Source organism: Chrysemys picta, chromosome 2 (assembly GCF_011386835.1).
Source record: "Chrysemys picta bellii isolate R12L10 chromosome 2, ASM1138683v2, whole genome shotgun sequence".
Taxonomy (NCBI): domain Eukaryota; kingdom Metazoa; phylum Chordata; order Testudines; family Emydidae; genus Chrysemys; species Chrysemys picta.
The window spans coordinates 254,326,625-254,345,378 of record NC_088792.1 but is presented as its reverse complement, the minus strand read 5'-3'; the positions used below and the strand labels follow the sequence as shown (position 1 = coordinate 254,345,378).

General features: G+C 38.3%; 1 protein-coding gene across 23 annotated transcripts in view; it reads left to right on the top strand.

Annotated features, from left to right (window-relative positions):
• The window catches only part of UBR5 (ubiquitin protein ligase E3 component n-recognin 5), a 137,716-nt gene extending 122,588 nt beyond the window's left edge, over positions 1-15,128 (top strand). For 15 of the 23 annotated variants that reach the window (XM_065582235.1, XM_065582233.1, XM_065582222.1 and 12 more), the window contains 7 exons: positions 920-1,095; positions 3,939-4,023; positions 5,496-5,651; positions 6,116-6,229; positions 10,670-10,814; positions 11,499-11,584; positions 12,633-13,787. In XM_065582235.1, coding sequence (XP_065438307.1) covers positions 920-1,095; positions 3,939-4,023; positions 5,496-5,651; positions 6,116-6,229; positions 10,670-10,814; positions 11,499-11,584; positions 12,633-12,845 — 975 coding nt within the window. In that variant the 3' untranslated portion in view covers positions 12,846-13,787. Of the gene's footprint in view, positions 1-919; positions 1,096-3,938; positions 4,024-5,495; positions 5,652-6,115; positions 6,230-10,669; positions 10,815-11,498; positions 11,585-12,632 lie in introns of all 23 variants that reach the window. The other 8 variants (XM_065582226.1, XM_065582227.1, XM_065582225.1 and 5 more) reach the window with 2 other exon arrangements.
• Positions 15,129-18,754: the final 3,626 nt, after the last annotated feature.

Below are 18,754 nucleotides of genomic sequence, written 5' to 3'. Positions count from 1 at the left end.
TACAGTTCTCCCCCAAGGAGTTCAGGCACAAATGTAATTAACGCATTATTTTTTAATGCGAATCAGCATGGAAGCATGTCCTCTGGAATGGTGGACAAAGCATGAAGGGGCATACGAATGTTTAGCATATCTGGCAAGTAAATATCTTGCAATGCCGGTTACAAAAGTGCCACACGAACACCTGTTCTCACTTTCAGGTGACATTGTGAATAAGAAGCGGGTAGCAGTATCTCCCGTAAATATAAATAAACTTGTTTGTCTTCGCAATTGGCTGAATAAGTAGTAGGACTTGTAGGCTCTAAAGTTTTTTAAATTGTTTTGTTTTTGAGTGCAGTTATGTAACACAAAAATCTACATTTGTAAGTTACACTTTCACCATAAAGAGATTGTACCACAGTACTTGTATGAGATGAATTGAAAAATACTATTTCTTTTATCATTTTAAAAGTGCAAATATTTGTAATAAAAAATATGAACTGAGCGCTGTACTCTTTGTATTCTGTGTTGTAATAGAAATCAATATATTTGAAAATTTTCAGTGTTTTTCTACATTATTTAATACATTTCAATTGGTATTCTATTGTTTAACGGTGCAATTAATCGTGATTAATTTTTCTGAGTTAATCACGTGAGTTAACTGCGATTAATCGACAGCCCTAATAAAATGAAGGGTGTTCTTTACTAAATCTTTGCTGAAAGTATCTGCTTCTTTAATTTGTTATTTTTCAAAATAATGAACTGCTCAATTATTTAAAAATCCACCATTGCCAAATATTACCAGTCTTTTGAAATGGCAAGACTCAAAAATCTTTGGGTCCTATAATGAGCAGGTTTCAGTATTCAATGGGTAACAAAAATTAGGATAGATGTTTGACTTTTAACTGAGATTCTAAATTAGCTTCTTAATCTTTTGTACTAGGAAAATAGAAAGCGACATGGCTCCAGTCGCAGTGTGGTGGACATGGAATTAGATGATACAGATGATGGTGATGATAATGCACCACTATTCTACCAACCTGGGAAACGAGGTTTTTATACGCCAAGGCCTGGCAAAAACACAGAGGCAAGATTGAATTGTTTCAGAAACATTGGCAGGTACAATATTAAGCTAGTTTGCTAGTCTTGTGTTTTCTTGGCATTTCAGATATTTTGATAGCTTATATTTCTCCAAAGATAAAAGCTGTAATAGAGTTCATTCATCTTGGGTTTGAAATCATGTGGGGGAACTTGAACAACTTAGTCTATTAAATCTTTAGAGAAATCTTAAGTTTTTGTTAAAATTTGCACTCGTACCCCTCAATGTACGTGTGTGTGAGAGAGAGAGAAAATGTTAGTAGCATCAGATTTATTGCATCATTGGCATTTTAGGTCCCATGACTCCCTCGTCTCTGAGGAGGTAAACTCTCTGTCAAAGGGAACTATTTTACTGATTTTTGTAAGCTAAAACTTGTATCTTTGCGCTTTTGCTTTCCCTGCCTCCTTTTTATTTTGCAAGTATGTCAGAGAAGCAGGACCTTAAAGTGCCCCAGTACCATCCACATTATGTCTAAGTTGCACATGCACAGCCAGCAGAACAGACAATAACTGTCTTGGCTTTGATATCTGTGTCCAGATGCCACCATGTGCTCTTAAGTTCAAAAGTGGGTTTCCCTGAAATTATTCCTGGTCCCTTCTCTCCCCCTACCCTTCTCCCCCCCCCCCCCCCCCCCCCCCCCCCCCGGCCGCAGGTTTCATAGTCTAGTGCAAGGTCTGACTGGAATGTCTCAAAGGCAAACAGTCCTCAAATAAACAGTTGAGCATCCTTGCTGGACATCACGACTATCAATATTTCCCACATCAGGGCTCAAAATAGGCTCTCGAGCTGTTTCCACAAACACAAACAACCTGCTAGCTTCTGGTATAGATGGACTCCAGGACCCTGCTCATGTTGTTGGGCGTTGACTTGAAAAACAAAGCCTTCTCTTCCCAAGAAAACAAGGTGTATATCAAGTAGAACTCGCTCCAAAGACATTTCACTTCCCTAGATTTCTCAAGGCATGTTCTCAAGTGTTCTTATATATGCCTTCATCACCTTCTGTCTATATGATAGCAGTGCAGTGTACTTGGGTGTGAAGACATCAGTCCTTAGAGAAACTCCAACTAGTACAGAGCCCTGCACTGCATTCCTCAGCAACGCTGGCTACTTTGAGCCCATCAGACCTGGCCTCTGCTCTTACATGTTGGCTTTTCAGAGACTATTGAGTAAAGTTCAAGGTCTCAGTCCTTACCTTCAAGGAGCTTAGTGGCATTTAAAGAGACTGCTTAAAGCTCCAGGATGAGGACCATGGTCAACAACTCGACTTCTGTGGCACAGTGGAACTTTCTACCACAGGGATAAAGCTTGTCTGTGCAGGAGACAAAGCTTTCTCAGTGACTAATCTGTCTGTGGAATAAACTGTCACAAATTAAGGGCTGTCACAAACCTCCCCACGTTCCACTCCAAATGCAAGGTGCTCTTCTTTCACCTTGTCTTCTCTGACATAAATGCATAGTAGTGTGTATGTTAAACAAAACAATACACTGCACAACAACTCCCCTGGGGAGTGGATGAGAGAAGGAGACTAAATCACACGACAGAATTTAGTCGTGTTGCCTGACGCACTGCTTGAAGATTCTCAATATTATGTCGATGAGGGCAGAATAAGAACCTTTTGTAGGATAGGATGAAGTTCTCCAGTTACACCATTTCCTACAGTAAAGGTAACCTTTCAGTTCTGAATATATTGTGGAGCCTGGTGTTGTTTTCCTACCACGTTACTTCATCTCCACTGAAAATGTATGGGACAGAAGGTTGCTTCTGACATCTGTCATTAGACCACACTGTTTCTTTGTGAGATCATGTGCTTCAGAACAAGGCTTGTGACCAGCGTTTGCTCTCTTGAATAAATCAATTAATTTTTTTGCACCTCATTGGCACTAATGGACTCAGTGCACCTGTCTGTGAAGTAGGTGATCATGAGAAAAACATGCAGGATTGCTCTGCTGAGGCGCTTTTTAGAGTGAATTTGTGGAAGTCTGTAGGCTTATGCCTGGAGAAGAATGATACCCTTAAAAATCCAGTCACTTTTTGATTGTTTTCACTCCAGTACAGCAGATTCTCCTGATTTCAGAAGAACCATGTCTAAGTGTTTTGTCTGCCTGTGTTTTTTATTGTAACAACTAGCTGAACCCATAGCTTCAAAGCTCATTCAGTCATTTGATATTTACTTACACAACCAGACTCATAATTTTCCAAACAGATTTATAGGGCAGGTGTGTAGAGTTCTCTTCACACCTTTACGAAGTGTAATTGCTCAGCCAGAAGGCAGCCATCAAAATTCATTTTACCAGCCTTTTTGCAGAAATAGTTTTTGCCTAAGTTGTCCTATCTGTGGTTTTTTTTTTTTTAATTTTTGCGAACCCTCTTATTTTATCCCTATTTTTGCTGAGTCCTACATAAAATAGGTTTATTGTTTTCTTACCTCTAACAGTATTTTTATATTCTTGCATTCTTACTTTTTTAATATTTTCTTTCATAGTAATATCTGTGGAGATTTTTAGTCTCCAGGAGTTGGAGTTTTGTTGCAACAGGTATTTTTGAGGAAGTGATCCTTCTTTACCCATGATTGTTCTGTCAGGAAACATAGCAGATTATTTATTTTTTAACCAAGCTTTCCAGAAAAACTTTCCCCATGGGACGAGGTACTGCATGCACTGTTTCTGAAATGGTGATTTCTTTGGGGGGATGTTGGCATTGGGAAGTTTTAAATATGAGGTTTTATAATTGGAAGCTACTTCAACCTGAACTCCAGAGTTGTTTTTTGTTGTTGTTGAAATATTCAGGAAACTCTTTTGAATCCCACTTCTTTAAACAATTTCTTTTTGTGATTTTCTAATAGTAGTACTCTTTTTGTTCTCAGAATTCTAGGGTTGTGCTTACTGCAGAATGAACTATGTCCCATCACGTTAAACCGACATGTTATCAAAGTTCTTCTTGGCAGAAAAGTAAGTTGATCACAGACATCTGAACTGCCTTTAAGTACATAAGATTTAGTTTTAAAAAAATTTTATTTTAAAATATGTTTTGATGTTAACACTGTGCTTGTTTGGCAATACTAAATCTAATTAAAACAGTTGTGATTTTTTTTGTTGTCTTACAATTAAACTGAGTTTGCCAAGTGGATGCCAAGGAATTGACTGAGGAGGGTTTCCAATTAATATAATATGAGTGCGCACGCTCTCTATCTGTCTATATTAAATATTTAAAATGGGACAGGGTTGATCTTCACGAGCAGAAAAAAGGACGTTGAAGCTGTGCTGTAGCATTAGTTCTCTCTTGCCCTTTCTATGTTACTATTTACAAAAAGGCATTTTGTTTAACAGTTGAGAGAATTCTTTAATCAGTTTTCAAATTCTGCTTCAGGTGTAGACTTAAAATTTAAATGCAGTCCAGCAATTGCCTATGTTTTAACTGTTTTAGGTCAAGGCCACATTTTAATTATCTTTTGACAGTATATCTCTAAATATGGTGCCCGATGCAACAAACTGAACAAAGTTTCCCATTATCCCTGGTCTTCATTTTGGTTATTAAAAAAAAAAAAATCAGAGCCAGTCATTGTCCAAAATGGATGTGATTTTAACAAATGGGGTAGGGGAATGGTGACAAAGGAGCAAGAGGTTATAGATGCACAAGAACACCCCAACCCCTTTCCAAAACAGAAGGACATTCTCCCTGCTCTACCATCTGAGTAAAAGCCTTCTAGGGCTCCCTCATGATGACAGCAGGGTAGTGGGCAACATGGGAAAATGAGAAGTACCAAAAGTCCCTGTAGCTGAGTTTAGGGGCACCACGAAGTACTGTCTTAGATGGAAAGACAGATAATTGATGGAGCAAAGGCCCCCAAAATGTGGCCAAAAAGGCAAGGATCTGCTCAAAAGATCTGCTTGTTGAGGGTGAGGAGGGCAACTGTTGGACACAAATAACTTCCACCTAAAGGAATTTACAGCTGCTGGGAAGAAGCTTTCTTTCTGTGATGGCGCAGGTGAATTTCCTTCCAGAGTTTTAGGGAGTGTGGAGATGGGAAAAGGAGTGATGTCACGTGTGACCCCCTTTTCAAATCCTGTTGAAAAATCCACAAAGGTCTGTTCTGACCCAAGCTGATTTATGGAAAGGATACGTTCCAAGAGTTCAGTTGCCTAGATCTGTAGTCATTCTTGGTGTGGGCAAATGCTTTACAACCTTCTCTGTGCTTTGCCAATGCACTTCAATCTGGTGTTATGTTCCTGCACCTCAGAAAATCAGGATGAGAATGGAAATTACCTTTTTTTGTGATTCTTTCTAAGTGTTTGAGTGAATGCCTCATTACATGGCTATTTAGGTGCCTTATGCTAGTGTACATATTATCCGTTTTAGAACTCATTATGTTGAATATATTTATAAAAACCATGCTACATATCAAACATCTACCTTATTTTAGGTGAACTGGCATGACTTTGCTTTTTTTGATCCGGTTATGTATGAGAGCTTGCGGCAACTTATCCTAGCCTCCCAGAGCACGGATGCTGATGCTGTTTTTGCAGCAATGGATTTAGCATTTGCAATAGACCTGTGCAAGGAGGAGGGTGGAGGGCAGGTAGGTGCAAGCTGAACTTGACTTTACAGTTTAATGTTACTTGTTCATAGTCTGTCAAACCCCAGACGGATTTAGGGTGAGATTTTCTAAACTGCGTAAGTGTTCAGGAGCACAAAGACCCATTGAAAGTCTGTGGGATTTGTGTTCCTAAGTCACTTAAGTGTTTTTGAATATTCAGCCCCTAGTATTTATGGGCTGTTTAATATAATCTAAATGAGAAATCAGCAGTACCAGGATTATTGGTCTCATCACAAGGACTGGTTTTAAATATAAAACTTCTGTTCATGGTAATAGCCCGAACCAGTAACCCACTGAAAACATGTTTTAAGAGTGAAAAAGCTGTATAGCACCACAGTATATTTACTGCATACAGTAATAGAAATGATACTCTTGTTTTAACTGTTGCTTTTTTCTTCTTTAAAGTATGTTTTTAAATCCTCTCCCCTTTTGCTACTTCATCGTAGGTTGAACTTATCTCCAATGGTGTAAATATACCAGTCACCCCTCAGAATGTTTATGAATATGTCCGGAAATATGCAGAACACAGAATGTTGGTAGTGGCAGAACAACCTCTACATGTAAGTGCTTTGTAGTGTTTTGGAATGATACTGTCAATTTCTGCATATACTGCGTTCCATTCCAAGTTGTCCAACTTCTAAAGGGTATTAATCTTTGTTTCTTGTTACACAGTTGCTAACTTAATTATGTGGAGACCTTGACTACCCTAAAAGCTCATTTGAATAGACCGAAGGATGTAAATTCAAAGGAAGAATTAAAGTTAGCTCAATGACTAGTTAAACTTTAGCATTTACATATAGATTAAAAAAAAGATTCATATCTTGAGTTTACATAACATACTGGGGAAATGCTTATCTTCAGACATATGGATTCTATACAGTCTTCCATTTTTCTATATTTCTTTGTCAGCCTAGATTTATTTAACCTCTTAGCTCAGAGATTTAACAAGCCAAACTCTGCCAGCATAAAGTCACTGGAGCTTCTGGCCTCCTTATGCCTGCTCTGTGCAAGATCAGTGTGGCTAGTGATAGCAGAATTTTTGTTCTTACCATTGTTAATGTTTTAACAAGAAACATGACCAGAATCTGTCAAAAATTATATTAAAAGTAAAACTTGGTCTTGTTTTTAGAAGCCTGGTCTGAAATAAAAGATTATAGATTCATAGACTCTAGGACCGGAAGGGACCTCGAGAGGTCATCGAGTCCAGTCCCCTGTCCTCATGGCAGGACCAAATACTGTCTAGACCATCCCGGATAGACATTTATCTAACCTACTCTTAAATATCTCCAGAGATGGAGATTCCACAACCTCCCTAGGCAATTTATTCCAGTGTTTAACCACCCTGAAAGTTGAGAACTTTTTCCTAATGTCCAACCTAAACCTCCCTTGCTGCAGTTTAAGCCCATTGCTGCTTGTTCTATCCTTGGAGGCTAAGGTGAACTAATTTTATCCCTCCTCCTTATGACACCCTTTTAGATACCTGAAAACTGCTATCATGTCCCCTATCAGTCTTCTCTTTTCCAAACTAAACAAACCCAATTCTTTTAGCCTTCCTTCATAGGTCATGTTCTCAAGACCTTTAATCATTCTTGTTGCTCTTTTCTGGACCCTCTCCCATTTCTCCACATCTTTCTTGAAATGCGGTGCCCAGAACTGGACACAATACTCCAGTTGAGGCCTAACCAGCGCAGAGTAGAGTGGAAGAATGACTTCTCGTGTCTTGCTCATAACAAGACATCCCAAAATCATGTTTGCTTTTTTTGCAACAGCATCACACTGTTGACTCATTTAGTTTGCGGTCCACTATAACCCCTAGATCCCTTTCTGCTGTACTCCTTCCTAGACAGTCTCTTCCCATTCTGTATGTGTGAAACTGATTGTTCCTTCCTAAGTGGAGCACTTTGCATTTGTCTTTGTTAAACTTCATCCTGTTTACCTCAGACCATTTCTCCAATTTGTCCAGATCATTTTGAATTATGACCCTATCCTCCAAAGTAGTTGCAATCCCTCCCAGTTTGGTGGTATCTGCAAACTTAAGCGTACTTTCTATGCCAATATCTAAGTCGTTGATGAAGATATGGAACAGAGCCGGTCCCAAAACAGACCCCTGTGAAACCCCACTTGTTATGCCTTTCCAACAGGGTTGTGAACCATTAATAAGTACTCTCTCTCAGTGCGGTTATCCAGCCAGTTATGCACCCACCTTATAGTAGCCCCATCTAAGTTGTATTTGCCTAGTTTATCGATAAGAATATCGTGCGAGACCGTACCAAATGCCTTACTAAAGTCTAGGTATACCACATCCACTGCTTCTCCCTTATCCACAAGACTCGTTATCCTATCAAAGAAAGCTTTCAGATTGGTTTGACATGATTTGTTCTTTACAAATCCATGCTGGCTGTTCCCTATCACCTTACCACCTTCCAAGTGTTTGCAGATGATTTTCTTAATTACTTGCTCCATTATCTTCCCTGGCACAGAAGTTAAACTAACTGGTCTGTAGTTTCCTGGGTTGTTTTTATTTCTCTTTTTATAGATGGGCACCATATTTGCCCTTTTCCAGTCTTCTGGAATCTCTCCTGTCTCCCATGATTTCCCAAAGATAATAGCTAGAGGCTCAGATAACCTCCTCTATTAGCTCCTTGAGTATTCTAGGATGCATTTCATCAGGCCCTGGTGACTTGCAGGCATCTAACTTTTCTAAGTGATTTTTAACTTGTTCTTTTTTTACTTCTAAACCTATCCCCTTCCCATTAGCATTCACTATGTTAGGCATTCCTTCAGACTTCTCGGTGAAGACCGAAACAAAGAAGTCATTAAGCATTTCTGCCGTTTCCAAGTTTCCTGTTACTGTTTCTCCCTCCTTACTGAGCAGTGGGCCTACCCTGTCCTTGGTCTTCCTCTTGCTTCTAATGTATTGATAAAAAGTCTTCTTGTTGCCCTTTATTCCTGTAGCTGGTATGAGCTCATATTTTGCCTTTGCCTTTCTAATCTTGCCCCTGCATTCCTGTGTTGCTTGCCTATATTCATCCTTTGTAATCTGTCCTAGTTTCCATTTTTTATATGACTCCTTATTTTTTAGATCATGCAAGATCTCGTGGTTAAGCCAAGCTGGTCTTTTGCCACATTTTCTATCTTTCCTACCCAGCGGAATAGCTTGCTTTTGGGCCCTTAATAGTGTCCCTTGGAAAAACAGCCAACTCTCCTCAGTTGTTTTTCCCCTCAGTCTCGATTCCCATGGGACCTTACCTATCAGCTCTCTGAGCTTACCAAAATCCGCCTTCCTGAAATCCATTGTCTCTATTTTGCTGTACTCCCTTCTACCCTTCCTTAGAATTGCGAACTCTATAATTTCATGATCACTTTCACCCAAGCTGCCTTCTACTTTCAAATTCTCAACAAGTTCCTCCCTATTTGTTAAAATCAAATCTAGAACAGCTTCCCCGCTCATAGCTTTTTCAACCTTCCGAAATAAATAGTTGTCTGCAATGCAGTCCAAGAACTTATTGGATAGTCTGTGCCCTGCTGTGTTATTTTCCCAACATATATCTGGATAGTTGAAGTCCCCCATCACCACCAAATCTTGGGCTTTGGATGATTTTGTTAGTTGTTTAAAAAAAGCCTCATCCACCTGGTTAGGTGGCCTGTAGTAGACTCCTAGCATGACATCACCCTTGTTTTAAATAAAAAATATTTGCTTTGAGTTTTAAATAAAAATATTTGGTTTGTGATCATTGATTCAGAGGCCAGTATTTAGGACAATTTACTGGACTGCTAAACTGTTTCCAACCATTGTAGGCCATGGGATTTTAGACTTTGAAATTAAATTGTCCTTACTGTCACTTGCCTCCCCACCTTCCCGTGCCCCAAATTGCAGTTCTGACATGATTCATCAGTTAGTATCTCCTGAATATTCATTTGAAGAACGTAATAATGGCCATAGTGGGTCAGACCAATGGTTCATCTAGCCCAGTATCCTATTATCCAGCAGTGTCTGGTGCCAGATGCTTCAGAGGGAATGAACAGAATAGGCGATAGAGTCCAGTCCTGGCTTCTAGCAGTCAGAGGTTTAGGGACAGAGCATGGGGTTGCACCCCTGACCATCTTGGCTAACAGCCATTGATAGACCTGTTCTCCGTGAAATTATCTAATTCTTTTTGAACCCAGTTATACTTTTGACCTTCAAAATCACCTGGCAACGAGTGTCATAGGTTGACTATGCATTATGTGAAGAAGTACTTCCATATGTTTGTTTTTAAATTGACTGCCTATTAATTTCATGACGTCACCTCTGAGTCATGTGTTGCGTGAAGAGGGTAAATAACACTTCCCTATTGACTTTGTCCACACCATTTATGATATTATAGACCTCTATCATATCACCCCCCTTAGTTGTCTCTTTTCTAAGATGAACAGTCCCAATCTTTTTAATCTCTTCTCATATGAAAGCTGTCCATATCCCTTCTCATTTTAGTGGCTTTCCAATGAGATACAGCTACATCATTAGTTTCTAGGTCTAGTGGTTCTCAAAGTGACAGATTTTTAAAGCAGTGTCAGAATTCGAGGAAGTGGGAATTTGCAGTAGCGGGCAGCAAGGTAATCAAAAGAATTGTAGATATATTGTAACTGACTAGGGCATAGAAAAAATGGCTATATTGAAAAGCTCAAATTCCAGTGACAGAGAGAGAGCACTTGTTTGTACTACCAATGGTTTGCAAGGTGTCAATCTTAAAAATAATTGTCATTGGTTCCCTCAGTCTATCAATGCTTATTACTGGTCTGGGCCTGAATATTGCAAGTTCTAGACCATGGGCCCAATATAGCTTCCATTCAAAAAGATGTTTTTACTATTTGAGATTGAACATGGAAGAGGTGAACAGCCACGAGGAAAATTAACTGATATTTGTGAGCTGTGAACTTCATTGTATGTAACTTCTCAGAAATCCACTTAAACAGTAGCAGAGATGGTCAGTGTAAAGTGAATCATGTGACTCTTTCAGGCAATGAGGAAAGGTCTGCTGGATGTGCTTCCAAAGAATTCATTAGAAGACTTGACAGCAGAAGATTTCAGGCTTTTGGTAAACGGCTGTGGTGAAGTAAACGTGCAAATGCTGATCAGCTTTACCTCTTTCAATGATGAGTCAGGTATGAAATACGTAGTCTGTTTAGGAAATGAGTTGTACAGCTAGAAATTTAGTATTATTCACCTGTCTGTCCTTTATGTAGAGATGGATAGCAAGGATAATTTTTTCAACTTTTTCTAAGCTTAAAACCAGCTCTGTTCATTGACCTTAATGAATGGCTCTAAATATAATCTGTTAAAAGGATTCTCAGTGTGCCAGCCCTATTCTTTGCCACTTTTAAGAATCTTTACCTCAAAATGGGAGAGTAAAATACACAACTCTTTCGAGGGTACAACCTCAGTATCACTATATAAATAATCCATCAGAATGCAAGGAGAGCAAATTATGGGTTGTGCTATTTTTTCCTGCCAAATCCTGGCCTGACCATATATTTAGAGTTATGATTGATGTAGTCTAATATTTTAAAGAAATATTTCATTGACCTGTTACAAACTTAAATACAGCTAGTTAGTAGATTATACAGTGTCTTAATTTTATTAGTTGTTTACACCGGTGTTCTTAAGTCTAGTCCTTACATTCAAAAGTGTTTGCGTTAGTGTTTGACATAGCACTGTCCTTGTTCCTAGTGTGCAGGTGTTGTGAGGAGGGGGTAGTGACACTAAGTTTACTTGCTGGCATGTATAAAACACGTGCTCTAAATGTTCATTGTCAGATACATTTAATTTAATTATTCTGTTTCAAACAGGAGAAAATGCTGAGAAGCTTTTGCAGTTCAAGCGTTGGTTTTGGTCCATAGTTGAGAAGATGAGTATGACAGAAAGACAAGATCTAGTAAGTTGTCCTTCCCCTGTAAAAGGTTGCTTAAGACTGTTTTTCAACAATCAGTGTTGCTTTTCAGTATTTTTTTGTTTTAATGGAAAGGTTTTCTACACTGGTAGAGTAGCAGTAGTACTCGGGAGTTTGTGCACTAGGCTTTCAACTCTTGAGACTGAATATGAAATCCAGCTTTTTCACAAGAAAATTAATATTGGTGTATCTTTCATTGTCCATATCTCAGAACTCTCAAGCATGTTTGCAGTCCCTGTTTGAGAGGTTTCACACTGAGTAACAGATGGGCAGAAGATGAGGTTTGAATTGCATTTATAGAGGATTGGAAAAGTTTGCTTGTTATGCACTGTATTCACCCACTCTTTTAAAATGTTCTTTTGATCACCTCAGAGATGTCAACCTTCTAATTTTTGAGTGAACTCCGCAAAGAAGAAAACAAGAACTGGTGTAAAAAGAGGAAAATCTAGAGCAGATTGGTTTAGGCAAAGGGAACTCAGGGGTGCAATGCAGTATTCACTTTGCTGTGCAAGAGAATATTTCACACTTCTAATACTTTTCAAGTAAACTCTTGGTACTGCAATTTCCATTGCTAGCTATTAATGCATTTGATATCAGTGCTGTATTTTACAGTAATTTGATTGATATAAAATGGCTAATTCGATTATATAAAAAAGTTTCTGATACACAGACATTATCCTCTTCCCAAAAGGACAGGGAATCCCAACTTCCTGCACCAAGATGTGGTTAATATTTGGAGAGTGTTGCTTCTTTTGATAAGTTGCTTTGATAAATGTGATATTATATATTTGTAGTTGAGAGAAGAGAGGAAATGACTGGGAGTATAACATTGTCGTAATAGTACACAGCACAGCCACTGAGTCTCTATACTACAAGGAATGTTTTATGATCAAGCACCATGACTGCCCTGTGACTTTCCCATTTTACTCATGTCAAAACAATGATCAGTATGTGATACCAATGTTTGTATCATGGAGTCAGTTTAAATATTTCTAGACCAGCAAAAGTTACAGCCTACTTTCTATTCTTTTAGGTTTATTTTTGGACATCAAGCCCATCATTGCCTGCCAGTGAGGAGGGATTCCAGCCCATGCCATCCATCACAATAAGACCACCAGATGACCAACATCTTCCTACAGCAAACACTTGCATTTCTCGCCTTTATGTCCCACTCTATTCCTCTAAACAGATTCTGAAACAGAAATTGTTACTCGCCATTAAGACCAAGAATTTTGGTTTTGTGTAGAGTATAAAAAGTGTGTATTGCTGTGTAATATTACTAGCTAAGTTTTGTAGATTTTTCCATTTGTCTATAAAAGTTTATGAAAGTTAATGCTGTCATACCCCTGGTGGTACTTTATTGATTAAATGCAAACATTCCTGTACTAAGTTTGTAACCTACAGGCCTAAGGAGCACTAGCAATGTTTGACTGTAACAGTTCGCTAGTCAATAACTTCTTGGCCTAACCCCAGCCAAAGATGACAGCAGAACAATATAATTTACACTGTGATTTATCTTTTTGCTGAGGGAAAATATGTAAAATGTTCAGAAAATTCACTGCTGCCTTTGTGAAAAGTGTTTCAGCAAAGGTTCTTGTATAGAGGGAGTAGGGAATTTCAAAATAAAAAATTAAGTATGTTCTGTGTTTTATTTTAACTTTTTTTATGGTGTTTAATTTGTGGTTGGCTGCAGTTGTGTATCATGTATATTGAACTTGTAAAAAGTTCTTCACAGTTCAGATCTAAGAGTTGGAATCATTCACTTTTACTTATGAAACCACTTTCATTGCAATTTCTGTTCTGATTGCATTGAACTCTGGCACATTAGATCCCATCACTAATATTTTGCATGTAATCTGTACCTTTAGTGAGGTTTTTTGTACATATGATGAGGCCAATGCACATTATTTCATAGTTCACAATCAACATTTTTGTATCCCTATTTCAGTAAGCAGACAGTCAGGAGATTGTTCCACTTCCAGTTCTAACTAGACACTTGTACTGCGGTATCTCAACTGTGTAAACTCAGCCTGGGCACTTTCTGGTAACTGTAAAATGTTTATAAGATCATGATTATTGAAGATACATTTTGAAAAATTTTAATGTTCGTGAGCAGCTTAACTACTTTTGTATCTAGCCTTTTTTAAGTATCTTGTTACAGTTTTTAATAAAGAAATTATAGACAAAATACCAAGTCATATTGAAGACACAATAGTTTTTATTTATGTAACTCTGAATATTTTAGCTTAACAGCCTACACCAGACAGTTGTCCATTAAAAATCTCAATTTCTTAACTGAAAAATTGATCTGCATCTGCACTATAAAACAAATAAATAATGGAAGCAATTCAGCCCACATTTTACAGTTAGCAGAGAATCCTGAATGGAGCGAGCCAGGCAACCCCTTCTCTTCGCAAAAATGCAGAATTTAAGGGAAAGTTTCTCCCCAAAAATCAAAATTGATTATGATGGAATAAATCTGCAAATTCATTGTAGTGGGACCTACTGTATGTCCACTCTTTTTAATAAAGAGATTATTGGTTTTACAAGGGTAGTCTTTGAACATATAGTAGCCTAGTACTTTTGTCATTAAATTCTTAATGCTTTAATGATTTCCATTATAAATGTTGGAAGGCCATTAGTAAAGAAAAAGGAGCAACTTTACCCTTGCTATCAAATTCTGATGCTTACTAAGACTTAATAGACTAGACTGATGATGATGGGTTTTGATTAAAGACTTTGTTCTCCTATTTTTCCCTGCATTCTGTGACTCCATATTGCAATGACCTTTCCTTGCTGAGGGGTGCTACACTGGTTTTCCACCAAAATTGGTCAATGCCACTTTGAGTGCCAAGCGGAAGTGGATGGCCAGAAGTGACCTAAACTCCTTCCTTTTTCCACCCTACCTAAAAATGCAGCATCCTGCTTCTGTAGCACTTCTAACTCTTGCATGCATGGAGGAGGGCTTGGGACCATAACTCTCATCACCATGTGTGCCACTTTGACTCTGAAGACTGTTTTATAAGGCTAACTCTTCTAGACTTGCTTAGTTAAGCTGCAGATGCACCAAGTAGGAATATTTCCACATGTATTAATGAAATAATAGCATTCCCAAGAACAGCCCTCATAGGCAGGGGGAGGTTTCAAGTGGTTAGGTAATGGGGACTGGGAGTCTGGCATTTTGGATTCCGTTCCTGGATCTGCCACTGTGACCTTCAGCAAGTTATTTTAGACAAACCCTCAGCTCAAAGACTTAAACACGACCTGTATTGCTTTTACTAGAGTGGTGTGTAGTTTAAAGCAGTACAACCTCCCTGATGTGGGTGCAGTTATATATTTGGTATAAAGGTGCTTTATACCAGTATAGCTATTCCTGTATGGGAAGGGGAATACACTATACACTATACAGGTATAAGGCACCTTTATACCAGTATAAAGTTGTACCAGTATAAATACTTCAGTAAAAAAAAAAAAATCACAGCCCTAACTGAAATAGTTCATATTGGTACAAAAACTGTAGATCAGGCCTCAGATTCACAGTCCATAAAATAAAGAAGCTGCCTCCCTCACAGAAGCTTTGTGAGGCTTAATGATGTAAAACTCATCCAAGATCTTCTGATCAAAGGCCGTATGTAAGTGTAAAGTAGTGTGTATATATGTATTGTGTGTATATGTATAAAAATGTATGTGTATGTATAACATATAAATATATGTTATATGTATATATATTTCTGTATATAGCATAAACATTTTTTAAAAACCTGTACTGTATAGCTAGGCAGAAATTACACAGGTAACTAGTCTTATACAGTAGTTCACCATATATACACAACCAAGGCATTCTGATGACATAAGCAGAGGGGTTAGCCAGAATAATTTATGTTGCCATCATTGACTTGAAATGTGTATGTTGCTTTATAAAATAGTTTTTCTCTGTATGGTATATTTAAGCAATATCAAGGTTTTTAATAAGAAAAATGTTTATTAAAATCATACACCTTGTTTCCCTTTGACTTAAGCCCTTCTGTTAGTTTATTTTTAAGATGCGCTAGAGAAATAAAAGAAAAAAAGGAGAAAAGTTTGTAATATTTCAGTTTTATGGCCTAATTCCTCAAGTGTTCATAATTCTCTAAGTAGTACAGCAGCCGCCAATAAAATGTCAACAAGTCAATAGTTGGTTCCTATTGTAATGATATAACACATCATGCTAACCTGACAAATTCTGGATTTTAATGGTAGTCACTAATGTTCAAGTAATCATACATGTTGCCCAAGTTAAATTCCATGTTGCAACCCCATTCTGGGATTCTAGATTTTAAAAAATGATCTGGGTTTTTCCTCATACTTAGCTGGTTTAATTTCCCAGTTTGGCTTTGAAATGACAACTGTTTTTTGCTATTGCAAGTGAGATTTCTGTTCGTTAAATCTAAATGTGGAGATAAGAACAATAGACTAGAAAATTTGCAAGCAAAAGTAAAATGTATTTCTTGCAGAATTTTAGTAATTTCAAACAGACATGAGAAACTGGACTTTACTTTTTCCTTCCAAAGATAAGTATGGGGTTTTTTTATTGTAAAAGCATGGACTATATACAAAACTAATGGGGTATTCTGATGTACTTAGAATTCACCCATCCAAAGATGAGCAAGGGCAGAAAATGTTAAAATGCCCTTCATCTTTAATTCTATCATTCAAATAGGGGAAAAAATGATGTCGGTCATCCAGTCCATCTCCCTGTAGTTGCTTTACTGTTATCTGGGGTAGGTACATCTTCTAGGTATCTATTGATGGGGTCTTTTGTAACAGCCCTTGGAATACCATTCCACAGTATAATGTATCCCAGAATCAGGAAGCTTTCCCTGCTAGTCTACCTAAAATTTCCTTTTGTAGTGTCATCCTGTCATAACCAAAATTATACACCTTCCACTATCCTAAATAGCTCCTTTCCATTCTGTTTACACTCTTCAGATGTTCATAGATTTACCTCTCCCTTTTGTCTCTTGACCAAGTTATGTATATTTAACTTTTAATTTTTTCTCATTCATCAGTCCTTCCAGCCCTCTTTAAATTATTGCTGTTTTTCTCTGAACTCCCTCCAGTTTCTTTCTACTAGTGGTTTGCCCAGGACTGATTGCGATACAGTCAAATCCCCAGTTATCCAAATTTCAGTTTATCTGACATTTGTCCCAAATCCAAATGTTCATAAACAAATTTCAGTTTTATATCTTAAACAGATCATATGAAGTTTTTAGTTGGCCCTCAAAGACCTCTGGATAATGGAAATGGAATCATGTGCCTGCTGCAGCTGCACTAGAACTGTGTAGAGAAGACCGTACTTTCCTGATTTGTGAAATGTCTCTCTGCACCCCAAAACTGCAGCCGCCTTTTTTGTTGCCACCAATTACATTGCAAACTATTCCCTACGGTAGACATCTTTTAACACTGGATTCTCCCTCTTGTTGGGTGCGTCATATTTTCCCTAATATTTTTAACTTGCCTGTCCTAGTTTAAAATTTCCTATTATTTTGTGTTGAAACTGTCTTACAAATTTTGTCACTGAACAAATGACTCAGACATGCTGAATTCCTTGTGTTAGATCAGTGTTTCTCAACCATTTTTATACCAGGGACCATCTCGTTGCCTTCCTAAACTGTGTCAGAGAGATCTCAGGCCAGTGCCAGTCCACAGACTGGTCATTGAGAAACACTGTGTTAGATAACTGAAAAGTTACTTTCCATGAATTTTCAGCTTTTGATTGGAAGGTTTTCTGTGAAATACTTCCAGGAAGTAATTGAGAATTGTTGTGGTGGCGTTTGGGGGAAATCCCTCAAGATTTGATTTGGGAGGGAAGATGCTTGTGTGGTTAAAGTATAGAACTGGAAGCCAAGAGCAACCTGGAATTCTACCCAATTCCACCATGGGCTTTCTTTGTAACATTCTACACACATCTCTATGCCGCAGCTTTCTGATCTGTAGAATTAAGAATACTTCCTTACCTCCCATAGGAAATGGGAAATGACTGCCTAGGAAGGAGTACTGTGGAAAGGGATCTGAAGGTCATAGTGGACCACAAGCTAAATATGAGTCAACAGTGTAACGCTTGCCCCCAAAAAACAAACAAAAAAAACCACCAACATCCTTCTGGGATGTTTTAGCAGGAGTGTTGTAAGCAAGAGATGAGAAGTAATTCTTCTGCTCTAATCCGCACTGATTGGGCCTCAACTGGAGTATTGTGTCCAGTTCTGGGCGCCACATTTCAGGAAAGATGTGGACAAATTGGAGAAAGTCCAGAGAACAGCAACAAAAATGAGTAAAGGTCTAGAAAACATGACCTAGGAGGGAAGATTGAAAAAAATTGGGTTTGTTTAGTCGGGAAAAGAGAAGACGGAGGGGACATAACAGTTTTCAAGTACATAAAAGGTTGTTACAAGGAGCAGGGAGAAAAATTGTTCTTAACCAGTGAGGATGGGACAAGAAGCAATGGGCTTAAATTGCAACAAGGGAGGTTTAGGAAGTTTTTCCTAATGTCCAACCTAACTGTCAGGGTGGCTAAGCACTGGAATAAATTGACTAGGGAGGTTGTGGAATCTCCATCATTGGAGATTTTTAAGAGCAGGTTAGGCAAACACCTATTAGGAATGGTCTAGATAATACTTAGTCCTTATTAGGATATTGTTATTTTAAAAAAATACACACCCCTGAGAGCCAAGAAATTCTAAATGAAAGTTAAATTTCTGGAAAATAAGTGGAAATTCTGAAAGGTCATATTTACAATTCCACACAAGTCTTTTGGTGGCTTGGCATTGGCTAGGAATATTTGGGAGTGATGTCTCCTATCCCCAGCGCCCTGTACCTTTTAAAGGTCAACCCCTGCAATGTTTGTAAGTCTTAAAGTATCATTGCTGTTAGGCCCCAGCACTAGGGAGAAACCAAACTTTGTTTAACCTTTTTTCAACAGCCTGGGCCATAGTACATGCTCTCACGGTCTTTTGATCTGCCTTCTGAATAGTCACTTCTGCTAGCTGGAAATGCTTCCCAGCACCTGACTCTTACTATGACCTCAGGGCTTGTCTACACCAGAGTTTGGGCCTGGGGCTGATGCAAACCCCTAGGGCAGATGTACTGCACTAGTGTAAAAAGTGACTTGCATCAGAG